Here is a 15,749-nt window from a genome sequence, read left to right as displayed (position 1 = left end):
ATAATAGTTCTCTAGTAGAATGAATTATTAATGATAAAATTAAGTTGTGTGTTCGGGGCGAACATGGGATGCTTAATTTTATCGGGAGACCAAAACCAATTCCTCCTCTCGGTCCCTATCGTAGCCTCTTATTTATAGAGTACTATACCCACCTATACCCACCTTCATACCCATGATGTAGGGGCTGGCCAAGCTAGCTTGTGGATCAAGCTAGGGCCGGCCAAGCCTTGGTTCATGGGTGGCCGGCCCTAGCTTGAACCCAAGCTTAGGTGGCCGGCCCCCATTAAATTAAAAAGAATTTTAAATTTAATTTTTTTCTTATGTGAAAGATATAATTTATTGGAGAGATTTAAAATTAAAATATCTCTTTTAAAAGGATCTACAAAAGATTAAAGAAAGAGATTAGATCTCTTTCCTTATTTGTAGATTGGAAAGATATTTTATTTTTTCTCTTTATAAATTATTCACATGTTGAAAAATTAAAATTATCGAAATTTCTTTTTATCCACCATGAAGGGATAAATTTTATTTTAAAATTTTTCCGGAAGCAAATAAGGAAAGTTTAATTTTTCAGAAAATTTTTTCTTATTTGTTTGATCCTTGTTGTGGCCGGCCATAAGATGGTTAAGAGGGAAGTTTAATTAAATTTTCCTAAATAACCATTGACAAAAAGAATTAAGGAAAATTTTATTGTAAATAAGTTTCCTTAATTACCAAGGCCAAGGATTATAAAAGAGGGGGTTAAGGTGCCTTCAAGAGACACAACCTCTATTCTTTTTCTCCCTCTATTCTTTGGTTTTGGTGGCCGGCCCTATTTCTCTTCTCTCCTCTTGTTGGCTGAAATCTATCATCTTGGTGGAGCTCTTGTTTGTGGCCGGATCAAGGAAGGAGAAGAAGGAGAGAAAGCAAGCTTCATCTCTAGCATCCCTTGGAGCATTGGTGGTTGTTGAAATTCTTCATCCTTGGAGGAGTTTATTGTGGCCGAAATCTAGAAGAAAGAAGGAAGGTGGAAAGGTGGTTCTCATCTCGGAAGATCGTTGCCCACACAACGTCCGAGGTTAGAAGAGGAATACGGTAGAAGATCAAGAGGTCTTTGTCTTCAAAAGAAAGGTATAACTAGTAATGTTTTTCCGCATCATGCTAGTTTTATTTCTTTGTAAAAATACCAAATATAAGAGGCTTGCGATTCTAGTATTTCGAAATAGTTTTTGAATTTGTGTTCTTCTGTTTTCCTTTTCCTTATGATTTGATTGTTCTTTTCGGTTGACCTAAAGTTATTTAAGGAAATTAAATATTAACTTTCCTTAAAAGGCTTTGTCTAGGCGGTGGTGGTTGTTCCCATATCCAAGAAGGCCATGTGCCTCGCCATGTAGTCCTGGAAGCTAATTTTGGAAACTAATATTTAATGAAATTAATAACCTAGGTGATTTGGATCGAATGTGTTAAGTTCCGCAGGAGATCCAAGTCTAAACCTAAAAGAACAAATAGAGTAAATTTTGGATCAAATGTGTTAAGTTCCGCAGGCGATCCAAGTTTAATTTAAAAGAACACATGGTAGCTAGGAAAAGGTTCAGACCTTTGTACAAAATTTTGTACAGTGGAACCATTAGGTTTTCCGAGTAGCAACCAACAAATCGATCGGCCGATCGATTGGGAACATCTGGATCGATCGGTGGATCGATCCAAAAGCATTCTGTGCTTCTCGCGATCGCGCGAGAATACCCCTGCCCAATCGATCAGTGGATCGATTGGCAGCTCCCAATCGATCGCCCGATCGATTGGGAAGGGCTCTATGCTTATGAAATATGGTCCCAATCGATCGACCAATTGATTGGGTCATTCCTTCCTTCGCAGCACACGCCAATCGATCCACTGATCGATTGGATCCTGGTTCAATCGATCGCCCGATCGATTGACCAGCCTGGACTTGACTCAAACTCAAGTCCAAACTCCCAAACCCAACTCCCGGTCAACCGTGACCTGTTGGGTATCCTTGCCTAACATTTGGTCACTCCCGACCAACCTCGAACTAGCCTTCTAGCTTCCTCAATCAGCCTTGCGTCCCTCGGATATCTCCTCATCCTTCACGCCTTGCCTTCTGGAGCTTCCATTGGCCTCATCCTAGTTGTTGTGTTCTCCTAGCCAAATCACCCTAGGACTTGCTAATTGTCTGGCTTCTCACCAGGACTTTCCCTTTGCCAAGATCACACTTGGACTTTCCAATTGCCTGACTCCTCACCAGGACTTTCCTTTTGCCAAGATCACACTTGGACTTTCCAATTGCCTGGCTCCTCACCAGGACTTTCCCTTTGTCTAGCCATACTAGGACTTTCCAATTGTCTGATCTCACTTATCAGGACTTTCACCACCAAGTCTGGTCAACACTGACATACTTGGATTTTCACTCTTGCCAACCTTCCTGTTGGACTTACCTTTGCCTAATCTCCAATTAAGACTTCCCCAGTCAAGTTTCCTGTCAACCTTGACCTACTTGACTTCTCTCTTGCTTAACCTCCAGTTAGGACTTTCCCATTGCCTAAACTCCAGTTAAGACTTTACCATTGCCTAAACTCCAGTTAGGACTTACCCGGTTAAGTCTCCGGTCAACACCGACCCACTTGACTTATCTTTTTATCAACATGGTCAATCCCTTGACCATCTCCACAATCGGACGATTGCTCCAGTAATCTCCATACATTGTCAAACGGACGATTGCCCTAGCAATCTCCATATATTGTCAAATATCAAAATTTAAATCTCGATTCAACTCAAGCTTAGTCGAACTGGTTAAACATGACCTAGGGAAATTGCCCCAACAGACAATACTTATCTTCTTTTTTCTTGATTTTGTCATTGTCCTTACCATAGAAAGTCTTCTTCTTAAATTTGCTATTTTGGCTTTCTTCTATAACATTCACCTTGGTGGTTGGCTCCTTACCTTTGTCATTCTCCTTTGAGGGGTTTCCTGCTTTCTCAATTCTTCTTCAATTCGAAGAGAGTTAGCTAGACTTTCAAGTAAGATCTCTTGTTTTTTTTTTATGCTTGAGATCTCTCTTGAAGTCTTTCCAAGAGGGGTAAAGTTTATCAATCAAAACACTAACAATTATTATTTTATTCATAATCAAATTATGTTGAGAAAAATGGTTTAACATTCTTTCCAATTCATTCAGTGATTTGTTGCATGGTGGGTCTATTGTCCATCATTTTATAATAGAAAAATATTGAAACAAGAAATTTCTTACTTGTGGAGTTTGTTGGAGCAATCTAGTGTGACTCTAGATTTTGATATTTGGGTAAAAGTTTAAGTTATGTTTATTGTTGTATTTGATATGCATTGTGAGTGTGCAAGATACAGGTGCAACAAGGAGAGTCCAAGTGTGACTTGGCAATGAATGAAGTCCCAGAGGCCCGACCTCTTGGCAAAGGAAGACCCGACATTAATGACAAGGCCAATGGAAGTTCCAGAAGGCAAGATGTAAAGGATGAGGAGGCATCCGAGGGACGCGAGGCTGATAGAGGAGGCTAGAAGACTAGGTCTAGGGAATGGAGCATAATGTGGTCAAAGCTTGATCATAACTACCCTTTGGACAATTTTTGGTTCATAAATTCTACATAACTGCTGCATTATACAACACATGTTACTTGGTCATCTGCCTTTGAAATTATATACTGCAGTTTGGCATCACTATGTTATACCTGTCTTATCAAGTTCCAAAGGGATTTGAATAAAGAAAAAAAAATCTTTGTCTTGTGCTTCTGGATATATAATTCTGTTTTTTACATGCTTCTAGATATATACTTCTGCATTTTCCTGTATTTTTTTAGCATTTAATGTATTTAGTGAACACCATTGACTATTCTTAGTCTTAAAACAACAAACTATGAAGCATCTAAATGTTGCAATGCTTTTCATTCAATTTGAAAAATACTCATTCTATGTTATGTGATAGTGTCATAGTCTCTTAATTTAACGCGAATCAAATTTTTGAGAAAATCTTGTCTATATGTGTATGTTCTATTCTCATCATGTTTATAGTTATTTACTAGTATCTTCATCCTGCATAGTAGTACTTGACTTTCTTTTACTTATGTGCTACATATAGGGATGTGACAAACAATTTGATCTTCCTACTAAGAAGAAAGATGACGTGTGTACAATTATGTACACCAGTGGTACAACTGGTGATCCTAAAGGCGTACTTATCTCCAACAAGAGCATCATTACTCTTATCTCTGGCATAGATCGATTTCTTCTTGGTGTTAATGAGCAGGTACTGAGCTTTATATCTCTCATTGAACTTTATGGTTGTTCCCTTAGTTTTATCGATCAGCTTTTTTTTTTGTTATCTATTTCTAGTTGTTATTATTAATCTAACACTCCCTCGTTTTTCAATCCTTAAAGTTAACTGAAGATGATATTTAAGTCTTCCAGTTCAAGATTCTATGCCCTAGAAATAAGGTTTCAGTTAGATTAAATTTCCATTGCCGTATTTCAGGATATCAAATTGTTGGTCGAAGACATTGGGGAGCTAAAGCCAACCGTCTTTTGTGCTGTTCCTCGTGTGCTTGATCGCATCTTTACAGGTTTTTTTGTTGTGTGTCAATAGCATAGTGTGTTTTGAGTTGTTATGAAAATATTTTAAAAATTAAGTTATTTCTTAATGGTTGGTTATTTCTAGATAATTATATTTCCTACTTTTAAATGTCATTTATGCAGTTCAATTATTCTTAACATTAAATATTTTGGGTTGGAATACATGCACTTGGAAATGTACAATGATGACGCTAACATTGGCATTCTTGGTCCTGTGCTAACTAGCCCGTAGCAGAGTATATGTCCAAGTCAACTGTCAGTGCACTTCACATGTGGTGCTGCATATTTCTGTACCGTGGTGTATGGATTGGAGATTAGTTTGATCTGTCTTGAGTTAACTATATATTTGGAGTTAATGATTATTTAATTTTGAATCGTCCAAATGGTCCTAAAGCAATGTTTTACTTCCACCTAGCTTCCAGCTGAATTTTGGCCAATTTCACACTCTTGCTTCACTTCTTCCTGATTTCACAGTCTCTAAAGTTAGATTTAGTTTATGTTTAATTTTACCCATTCAAATTATTAGTTTAACTATTTTGAACCAATCAAAGTATCTTTTAGCTGATGATGTGTATGCGGGTTAACACTTGAGAGCTTGGTGGGGATTGAACATTAAATCTACACACTATTTACAATGCCAACTGTTTTAAATGTTTATATGCTTTAATTGCACTGCAAGACAAATGATTTTACCATCTTGTATAGTTATATTGGTTCTCCATGCAAATGCATGGAATTAAGTATTATTTCAAGCAATGACTATATTCTGAACCTTTAATTGTGAATGTTCCTATATATCTCAACTTGTTAACAGGGCTACAAACCAAGATTTCCACGGGAGGAAAGCTAAAGCAAACATTATTTAACCTCTCTTATAAATAGTAAGTTATGTTTTCCTCATAGCCATCACTGAGCAATTTTCTATTGGAAGTATATTGTAAATCTAATTTGTGATGATCTGTCTTTGTCCTGGTGATTTTTGCATTGACATGGAGTAAATATTTGCAGCAAACTTCATAACATGGCAAGAGGAAGTAGGCATGACGAGGCAGCTAGAATTTGTGATAGATTGGTATTTAACAAGGTGATTTGAAAGATTAGAATCTTTTGCTATTGTATTTTCCTGAATTTTGATTAGTAGTCCTAATCCTGTTACTTCTACTATGGTTGTTGTGGACTTTACAACTTGTTCAGGTAAAAGATGGACTTGGTGGGAATGTACGACTCATCCTATCTGGAGCAGCTCCTCTAGCAACACATGTCGAACAATTTCTAAGAGTGGTGACATGTGCACATGTTTTACAAGGATACGGTATTTGTGATTAATGCAAAAAAAAAAAAATCACAACAATAATGTAGATAAATTCACATCTCACTGTTGAAATGAAAGCCATTACTGCTGCAGCGATAGATAGATCTTGACTCTGCAGAACTTGTCTTTACTGAAAAATGTATAGAAGAATGAAGTTTGAAATCGAAGCTACTTGGAGTGTAATAACTTGGCATGTTTACCATTTCGTAAAATCTTTGAAATAGGGAGCAATCGTTGAACATTTGTGTCATTTTTGTATGCCTTGTGAAAATATTAGTTACTGAGTTCGTAACTTTGGTGTTAATGTTGTTTGCTATTTTATCTTCTTTTTCACCATAACTTTCTGAATCATTTCCTTTTTAATGCTAGGTCTTACTGAGACGTGTGCTGGGACGTTCGTATCATTGCCTAATGACCTTTCAATGCTTGGGACAGTGGGTCCACCAGTCGCAAATGTTGATGTGCGGTTGGAATCTGTCCCCGAGATGAATTATGATGCTCTTTCAGAAGTTCCTCGTGGAGAAATATGCATCAGAGGAGATACATTATTTTCAGGCTACCACAAAAGAGAGGACCTCACGGAAGAGGTTATGCTAGACGGATGGTTTCACACAGGTTTATCTCAGCCTTATAATTTATAGTCGATATAAAAGTTTATTTTGAACAAGGCTATTTCTTGGCTTGGAATGACATTTTACTGCATATCTTGCTGCATTTTAATGTCTCTGAAAATGGCATTCTAGAAGCAACTAACTGGTTTAATGCAAAAATATTGTTAAGTATAATGCTTGGTGGATGCTTTTTTATCTTCAGGTGACATTGGTGAGTGGCAGCCAGATGGAAGTATGAAAATCATTGACCGAAAGAAGAACATTTTTAAACTTTCACAGGGAGAATATGTTGCAGTTGAAAATTTGGAGAACATATATGGCCTTGTTCCTGATATTGATTCAGTATGTCTTTTTTTTTATGTTCCCCATATTAAGAACAATTTTCATTATATCTATATTAATTCCATTCTGCAGTTTAGCATATTAGCTTCTTAAAGATGGAACTCTTATTCTTTGGTCCTGAAATGTGTAACAATCATGATTTATTATCATTCTCATAGTTCAGTTAGTTTGGAAGTTAAAATTTGTGAATTATTGAAATCTTTTGCTAGTTATTTTACCCTGGCCACAAAAGCTTGCTGCTGGTTAAAGATTTCCTGATGCCATGAGTGTTGATTTAGACATTACTACAACTCAATGACAACATGTTGATGCTTGAGATCTCTGTGATTGCCGAAACTTTCAATATTTTTTAGTTTGCACTAGGACACTACTAAGATTTGATTCATATGTAATGATTTATTGAATAGAGCTTCTTGATATTGTTTGATTCTGGCCTTGCAAATAAAATTTGCTAGGAACAATGAAGTTGAGTTGAAAAAACCGATTCTATGTTGCAATCCTATTATTCGGTACAGTCCAAACAATTCTTCATGCTGACTGGATCAATGTAAAATGTGCGAGAGAATTATGTGACAAATTTGAAAAATGTAGAACTATAGAAAAGTTGGATTAATTTGGTAACCCTTTTTTTGTATGGTTAATTTCTGCCAATTGCTAACCTGGATTAGTTATTTTAGATATGGATATATGGAAATAGTTTTGAGTCTGCTCTTGTCGCCATAGTCAACCCGAATATGCAAGCGCTTGAACATTGGGCTCAAATGAATGGTATCAGTGGAGATTTTGCCTCGCTCTGTCAAAATTCAATGGCAAAAGAGTACATTTTGGGCGAACTTACAAAGATTGGAAAAGAAAAGAAGGTGATTTGTTTGAACTCGTCGATAATTTACCTTTCAATTTTCAAATGCCATTTTGTGATAACTCAGATCACATTCTTGCAGTTGAAAGGCTTCGAGTTCATTAAAGCTGTTCACCTCGATCCAGTTCCATTTGACATGGAACGCGACCTGCTTACCCCAACATACAAAAAGAAGAGGCCACAGCTACTGAAGTATTACGAGGTACAAAGTGATTTTCCCACCCCTTGGAACACCAAGAAATATAATCTGTCACATATACATCTTCTCTTGTCTTACCTCTAAATTTTTTGCTGTTCTTTATGATTCAGACTTTTGACTACTCGCTACATTTTCCACTTTACATTTTCTTTTTCACTGATAACAAAATTTGTTTGTTGGCTTTCAGAGTGTCATCGATGATTTATACAAAAGCTTGAAGTGAAGCAGTGAATATTCAACCTGCAGTTTAAAACATTAGTGTGTGCTTCTTCTTTCACTGGTGTTTCTGTAAGGTTCTTCAGGAAAAATATTAAAACCTTTTTTTTTGCATCAAAAGCCATAAATCTATAATAATACAGTTGTTATAGAAGATTGCACACATAAATATATATCCATGTATCATTCATTTGCTGTTTCATATGTAGCCTCAGTCTTAAATTTTTCACGCAATTAAATACAATTAACATGCTACCTGAAACTCTATCAATAACTTGATATTCAATTTGGACAACACTACCTGTTTAACTCCTTAAAACCAACAGTATCAAACTGAAATATTTCATTGCTTAACAGGATTTTAACCCTGTTGAAGTCATTTCGTTCAAAGTTGGAATTCTTTGTTGGTGTATTATGAGGCTAGTGCTAAAAAATAAGACCGATCTTGAACTCCAAATTGTGTTCCAAGCATTATCTTTAAGGTTTTATTTGGTCTATAAATTATGCACCATAAAGACCAAATATCCTATAGGATTAGATGAAGCTAATTGTCAGTCTATACGTTGCACTGAATAAGACAATTCAGAAAACAAAGGAAAGAAGAGCAAGAATAAGACAATTCAGAAAACAAAGGAAAGAAGAGCAAGAATGTGTTTTCTTTTCCATTCAATTTAGTCCTTTTATAGATAATCAACCACATCATGATATCATGATATTGAATGGTTAAAAGTTGCTACTTTGCTCAAAAGTTGCGACTTTTTCAAAAGTTACCACTTTTCCTTCAAGCCTTTTCATTTATTTAAAATATCCAACAATCCTCCGTCATTTCTAATAATTGAAAAATATTTTATTCATGGATTACAAAATATATTTTGATAATTTATTCATCAATAATGGTTTCTTTCGATTGAACCACCATCTTAGTGATGGTTTCTTATAGTTTGTAAACTATTTGATAGCTAAGCTTTGAACCAAAGGTTTATGTAACAAACCACATGAACCATCAGACACATATTCACTTTTTTCCAATTGTTATAAACAACATATATTTTGTTTAATGTTACAATATTTTCATGAATATATAGTTTAAGTCCAAAACTTTAATAGATAATTAAATCATACATTCATATAGGCAAATTTTCAATTGCCCCTGTCATTTATGACATGTTCTGAGACTTGTTAAGAATCACTAAGTTTAGTCTCACTTTACTAGTGGGAATTTAAACACTGTCTTTGATATAGTATTTCAATCTTTGTCCAATATATTTTTCATTACATTGAATACAAGACTATACAATATGGTAGTGTTGGATTGAGATTTCCATTGTTGAAGGTTTATATCATAAACTTTAACCCCATCTCAATGGAGGTTCTTTTTTAACTATATCTCTAGTTAATCCTTTTGTTAAAGGATCAGTTAAGTTTTCTTTAGATTTACATAATATATGACTATGTCTCACTTCAATATATCTTGACTTGCCATTATAGACCTCACTATAAGTCTTGGCAATCATACTTGTGCTATCACAATGTATAGTTATAGGAGATGGGCTTTGACCACATTGGTATATGATACAATAAGCTTTTTAGCCATTTGACTTCCTTGCTTGCTGCAGCTAAAGCTATAAACTCAGCTGTCATAGTGGAGTCAGTTATGCATATTTATTTATTGGATGCCTAGGAAACAACTCTACTACCTAGAGTAAAGATCTAAATTGAAGAGTGATCATCTTTATTTGTTATCCAACTAGTATCTCAGTATCCTTCAAGTATTGAAGGATCTCCCTTATAGCTTATATTATAATTTATTGTGTTCTTGGGATATCTCAGAATTCTAGTAACACTTAAGTAATGTTATTTGTTGATGTTACTTGTATATCTACTTAACACCCCTACTGCATAATCAATATTCGGATGTGTACAAGTCATGACATACATCAAACTTTTTATCACTTGTGAATATTCCAACTATAATATTGTCTAACCCTGATTTTTGACATGGTCAATTTTAGGATCCAAGGGAGTTAAAGGCAACTTACAATCATAATGATTGAACCTTTTGAGAACCTTCTCAATATAATGAGATTGCAAGAGTAGGATTGATCATTATTCTCTTTTGATCTTTATGCCTAGGATGATACCGACTTCTTTCATATCAAACTTGCTTAATAGCAACTTTTTAGTTTCTAAGACTCATTCTAAGTCTGAACCAAAGATTAATATGTCATCCACATGCAAACATATTACGACACCTTTGTTATTTGAATATTTGTTGTATATATACATTTATCTGATTCATTGATTTTAAATCCACTAGCAAGTATTACTTGATCAAATTTTTGATGACATTGCTTTGGAGGTTGTTTAAGTCCTGACTTCACCAATTTACACACTTTATGCTTTTGCCCAGGTACCACAAACCCTTCGGATTGTTCCATATACATCTCTTCATCTAACTCATACCATTTAAAAATACAGTTTTAACATCCCTTTGGTGGATTATCGATTTTTGAATTGATGCAATTGCAAGTAATACCCTTATGATAGCTATCCTTGCAACTGGTGAGCATGTATCAAAATAATCAAGGATCTATTTTTGGGTATAGCCTTTGGCTATCAATCTAGCCTTGTATTTGTCTACACTTTCGTCGATTTTCAATTTCTTTTTGAAAATCCATTTACAAGCCATTGATTGTCTCTTTCCAAAATAATACATCTTGTGATTTTATAGTTTCATCATATGTTCTAGGATCATCTTTTATATTAAAATAGAAAGTTATTTCGTTACTTAGTTCATTTCTTGTACCTTCAACAAGATAAGTAACAAAATCTGAACCAATTTTGCTCTTCTTAGCTTAATGATGTCATTTTGGTAATTTAAGTTAACAACATCATCATTTCTCAAGTCATTATTTTTGTTCTTCGAAATGGAACTGAATTTGTCCATCAAAGATTATTGCATCTCTTGATTCTATGATCATGTTGATTCCTATAGAATCGTTGTGTTCAATTACTATGAACATACATGCTTTGCTATTTTGTGCATAGCATTTAAAGATGTACTCTACACTTCTTTCTCTTAATTTTTTCTTTTTGGGTTCAGGAAGCCTCACAATGGCTCTATAGCCCTACACTCTTAAGTGTTTGAAGTTAGGCTTCCTTTTGTGCCAAAGTTTATAAGGGGTTATCCAACTTCTTTTATTTGGTACTCTATTCAGTATATAACAAAATGTAAGTACAGCTTCATCCCAAAATCCTTGACTAAGTCTTGCATTAGTTATCATGGAATTGATCATTTCCATTAACACCTTATTTTTTCTTTCGGTCATACCATTTTGTTGTGGTGTATAAAGTGCAGTCAACTCATGTTTGATACCGGTTGACTCAAAAAAATCTTTATCATAATATTCCCCACCTCTATCAATCCTTAGACCTTTTATAGAGATGTTACTTGTACATTCAACTTCTTGTTTATAAGATTTGAGCATTTACAAGACTTGATCTTTAAAGTGCAATAAATAAACATAACAAAATCCTATGTAATCATCTATAAATGTTACAAAATATTTATTTCCTCTTAAAGTTGGAGTTGCATGCAAATCACATAAATCATTATGCATTAATTCCAACTTATTAGTTTTCCTTTCAATTTATGAAAAAGTCATTCTAGTTATTTTATTAAGCATACAAGTGTTGTATTTTATATTATCATTTTGTGCATATTTAGTCAAAAGATCTACTTTAATCACATCATAGATTCTTTTGTAATGAACATGACCTAATTTAGAATGTTATAAAACAGTTGAAGACTCGGTCAAGTAAACAAAGGATGCATTCTTATTGATAAGCATAACCTTGGAAAGAACAAACTTATCAGTCCAAAAACTAATTTGAACTCAAACTTGTTCAAAAGACTACTTGATACAAAATTTTTCTAACTCCAAAACAAACAACACTTTGGTTAAAGTTATAACTTTTCCCGAAATAAATTTTAAATCCATCTCCACTATGCCATTGATGAGTACTGTTGAGAAGTTTCTCATGTAGACAATGGAGTTTGGATCTTCAATTTCCTTCAAAGACTTGAAGAAGTCCTTATTTTTGATGGCAAAAGGCGAATACGCTCGCCCCCAGCTCTCCCGCCAACTCGTCCCAGGGCCAACACGGAGGAGGTAAATCACGGGCGGCTACTAGCCTTTGGAATAGTGACTAGCACATAAGGGAGGCATTTACTTCAACTTTGTCGAGATTCAAATCAAACCCTAGACCTTATGGTGACAACACCTCATGCGCTAGCTACTAGACCCATTCGAGGGGACAAAGAAGCCCTTATTCTTGCATATGCGTCAGGTGGCTCTCAAGTCAACCCACTAGGTGAATTCTTCATCAACTATATTGATTTCTGTTAGGACCAAAAGTAGCTAGAGGGGGGGTGAATAGCTCGTCGCGTGCTCGTTGCTTGGCGTTGCTTGTTTCTTCTAAGATGTGCAGCGGAAAATACAGAAACAAATCACACAACGCTAACACGGTTGGTTTACTTGGTATACACCACACAAGAGGTGACTAATCCAAGGATCCACACCACGCACGCACCCTCCACTATGAAACACTCCTTTTCGGTAACTACCGAGGGCGGAGAAGCCCTACAAGACTCTCGGTACAAGAAGAAGGAAAGGGAAACAAAATACAAGCACAAAGCTTACAATGAATGCAGAAAACCCTAACCCTAGCTTCTCTTCTTGCCTTTGATCCGCCTCTTGACTCGGAGAGCTTCCAAGAACCTTCAAGAACTGGCGATCACGAGCTTTGAGAGTGCTGTGGAGGAGCTGGCGAAGATCTGAGATGAAACCGTGAAGAGATGCCGAAGGAAATGAACGCCTGCGGCCTTTATCGACGCCAACGGTCGGATCCCGATCGATTCGAATGTTCCCAATCGATCGGGGAGGCTTTGGATCGATCCACGGATCGATCCAGCGCTTATCGCGCGAAGCAGCCGCGATCGATCCACGGATCGATCCGGCGCTTATCGCGCGAAGCGGCCGCGTCCCAATCGATCGCGATCGATTGGGACCTCTGATCGATCACGGATCGATCCGAGCTTTCATTGGCGGTGGATCGATCCAGACGATCTGAATCGATCCGCGGATCGATCCGGCGCGTTTTGTCCAAAACCAAGTCCTAAACCTCCCAAACCAACATCCGGTCAACCTTGACTGTTGGTATGTCATGCCTAGCATCTAGTCACTCCCTTGACTGCTAGGACTCCCTTACCAAGTGTCCGGTCAATCCCTTTGACCCACTTGGACTTTTCTGTGCCAAGTATCCGGTCAATCCTGACCTACTTGGACTTTTCTTTCATGCCAAGTATCCGGTCAATCCTTTGACCTACTTGGACTTCCCAACACCGGATGTCGATCATCCTTGATCCATCCGGATTTTCCTGCGACTTCACTCACGGGACTTTCACCTAGCTTCACTCACTAGGATTTTCCATCCGCCTAGCTTTACTTTCACTGGCTTCACTCACCAGATTTCCATCCGCCTAGCTTCACTCACTAGGACTTTCACCGCTTACTCCAGAATTTCCATCTGCCTAGCTTCACCACTAGGACTTTCACCGGCTTCACTCACGAGGATTTCCATCCTAGCTTCACTCACTAGGACTTCCTTCACGCTTCACTCACGGGACTTTTTCTGCCTGGCTTCACTCACGGGACTTTTCTTCTGGCTTCACTTACGGGACTTTCATTTTGCCTAACATCCCAATTAGGACTTCCGTCAAGTATCCAGTCAACCTTGACCTACTTGACTTTTCTTCAATCAATATCTTGTTGTCAAACATCTAAACCCAAACCAAGACTCAGCTTGGTTACCCAGTCAACCTTGACCGAGGATATTGCACCAACAATTTCAATGATCATGGCTATAAGTGTCTTCTCATCATTGCCTTTGTTGTAGATGTTTAGAGCATTTCCATTCTTCTTGAGAATATGACATTCGTACTTGTAGTGTCTCTCTTTCTTGCAATGATAGTGTTGGGACCGATATGTCCGCTAGAGGGGGGTGAATAGCGTTTCGTCGCGCTTGTCGGTTGCTTCGTCTTGATAATATGCAGCGGAAATAAACACAAGACACACACAACGCTAACACCTAGGGTTTACTTGGTATCCACCTCAAGATGAGTTGACTAATCCAAGGATCCACATGACATGCTCACTCTACTATGAAAACCTCCTTCTCGGTCACAGCTGGAGGCGGAGAAGCCTCGTACAACACTTACACACAACACAACACAAATACAACAAGAGGAAACAAAAATACAACGCAACACACTCCTCTTCTTGCTTACTTATGCTTGTCGTCGCCTCTTGAACCTTGGAGAAACTCTCCAAGTGCCTTGAAGAACTGGCGTGAGTAGATCGGAGAAGCTCGCTGTGAATCGCTGAAGAACGACGCAAAAGATCGCAAGAGATCTGCTGAGAAAAAGCTCCGCTCGGGCTTTATATAGTAGCTCCAATCGATCGAATTCATCCCCAATCGATTGCCACGTCACATCCGGACAATCCCAGTCGTCCACCACCTGCAACCTGCGCAATGGTCGAATCCCAATCGATCGACCGATCGATTGGGAACATCTGGATCGATCGGTGGATCGATCCAGAAGCATTCTGTGCTTCTCGCGATCACGTGAGAACACCCCTGCCCAATCGATCGACCGATCGATTGGCAGCTCCCAATCGATCACCCGATCGATTGGGAAAGGCTCTGTGCTCACGAAATATGGTCCCAATTGATTGACCATTTCTTCCTTCGTAGCACACTCCAATCAATCCACTGATCGATTGGAGCCTGTTTAATCGATCGCCTGATCGATTGAACACCCTGGACTTGACTCAAACTCAAGTCCAGCTCCCTAAACCCAACTCTCGGTCAAACATGACCTGTTGGGTTTGCACGCCTAGCATTTGGCTACTCCCGACCAACCTCGAACTAGCCTTCTAACCTTCTCCATCAACCTTGCATCCCTCGGATATCTCCCCATCCTTCACGCCTTACCTTCTGGAGCTTCCATCGGCCTCATCCTAGTTGTCGGGTTCTCCTAGCCAAATCACCCTAGGACTTGCCCTGCCAAGACCACATGCTTGGACTTACAACCTTTGCCAAGATCACACTTGGATTTTCCAATTACCTGGCTCCTCACCGGGACTTTCCTTTTGCCAATATCGCACTTGGTCTTTCCAATTACCTGGCTCCTCACCAGGACTTTCCCTTTGCCTAGCTATACTAGGACTTTCCAAATGCTGATCTCACTTATTAGGACTTTCACCACCAAGTCTGGTCAATACTAACCTACTTGGATTTTTACTCTTGCCAACCTTCCTGTTGGACTTACCTTTGTCTAATCTCCAATTCGGACTTTCTCAGTCAAGTCTCCTGTCAACCTTGACCTACTTGACTTCTCTCTTGCCTAACATCCAGTTAGGACTTTCCCAGATGCCTAAACTCTAGTCAGGACTTTCTCATTGCCTAAACTCCAGTTAGGACTTACCCAGTCAAGTCTCCGGTCAACACTGACCCACTTGACTTGTCTTCTCATCAACCTGGTCAATCCCTTG

At 37.8% G+C, this 15,749-nt stretch overlaps 1 protein-coding gene across 1 annotated transcript; it reads left to right on the top strand.

Moving 5' to 3' along the window:
- Positions 1-3,543: 3,543 nt before the first annotated feature.
- LOC122031659 (long chain acyl-CoA synthetase 4-like) lies at positions 3,544-8,335 on the top strand. The gene is made up of 12 exons (XM_042590749.1): positions 3,544-3,558; positions 4,104-4,271; positions 4,403-4,420; positions 4,497-4,584; positions 5,409-5,475; positions 5,603-5,678; positions 5,789-5,906; positions 6,276-6,521; positions 6,720-6,859; positions 7,537-7,719; positions 7,801-7,920; positions 8,105-8,335. The coding sequence occupies exons 1-12, from the start codon at positions 3,544-3,546 to the stop codon at positions 8,138-8,140; spliced, it is 1,275 nt and encodes a 424-aa protein (XP_042446683.1). The 3' UTR covers positions 8,141-8,335.
- Positions 8,336-15,749: the final 7,414 nt, after the last annotated feature.

Source organism: Zingiber officinale, chromosome 11A, assembly GCF_018446385.1.
Source record: "Zingiber officinale cultivar Zhangliang chromosome 11A, Zo_v1.1, whole genome shotgun sequence".
NCBI classification, from domain to species: Eukaryota; Viridiplantae; Streptophyta; class Magnoliopsida; order Zingiberales; family Zingiberaceae; genus Zingiber; species Zingiber officinale.
The sequence above is the reverse complement of the archived record's forward strand: the minus strand, read 5'-3'. Positions and strand labels throughout refer to the sequence as shown.

Excerpts from the sequence above, each read along its gene's own strand:
- LOC122031659 (XM_042590749.1), top strand. Across the intron at positions 6,860-7,536 it reads TTGTTCCTGATATTGATTCA|ATATGGATATATGGAAATAG; the intron begins GTATGTCTTTTT and ends TAGTTATTTTAG. Across the intron at positions 7,921-8,104 it reads AGCTACTGAAGTATTACGAG|AGTGTCATCGATGATTTATA; the intron begins GTACAAAGTGAT and ends GTTGGCTTTCAG.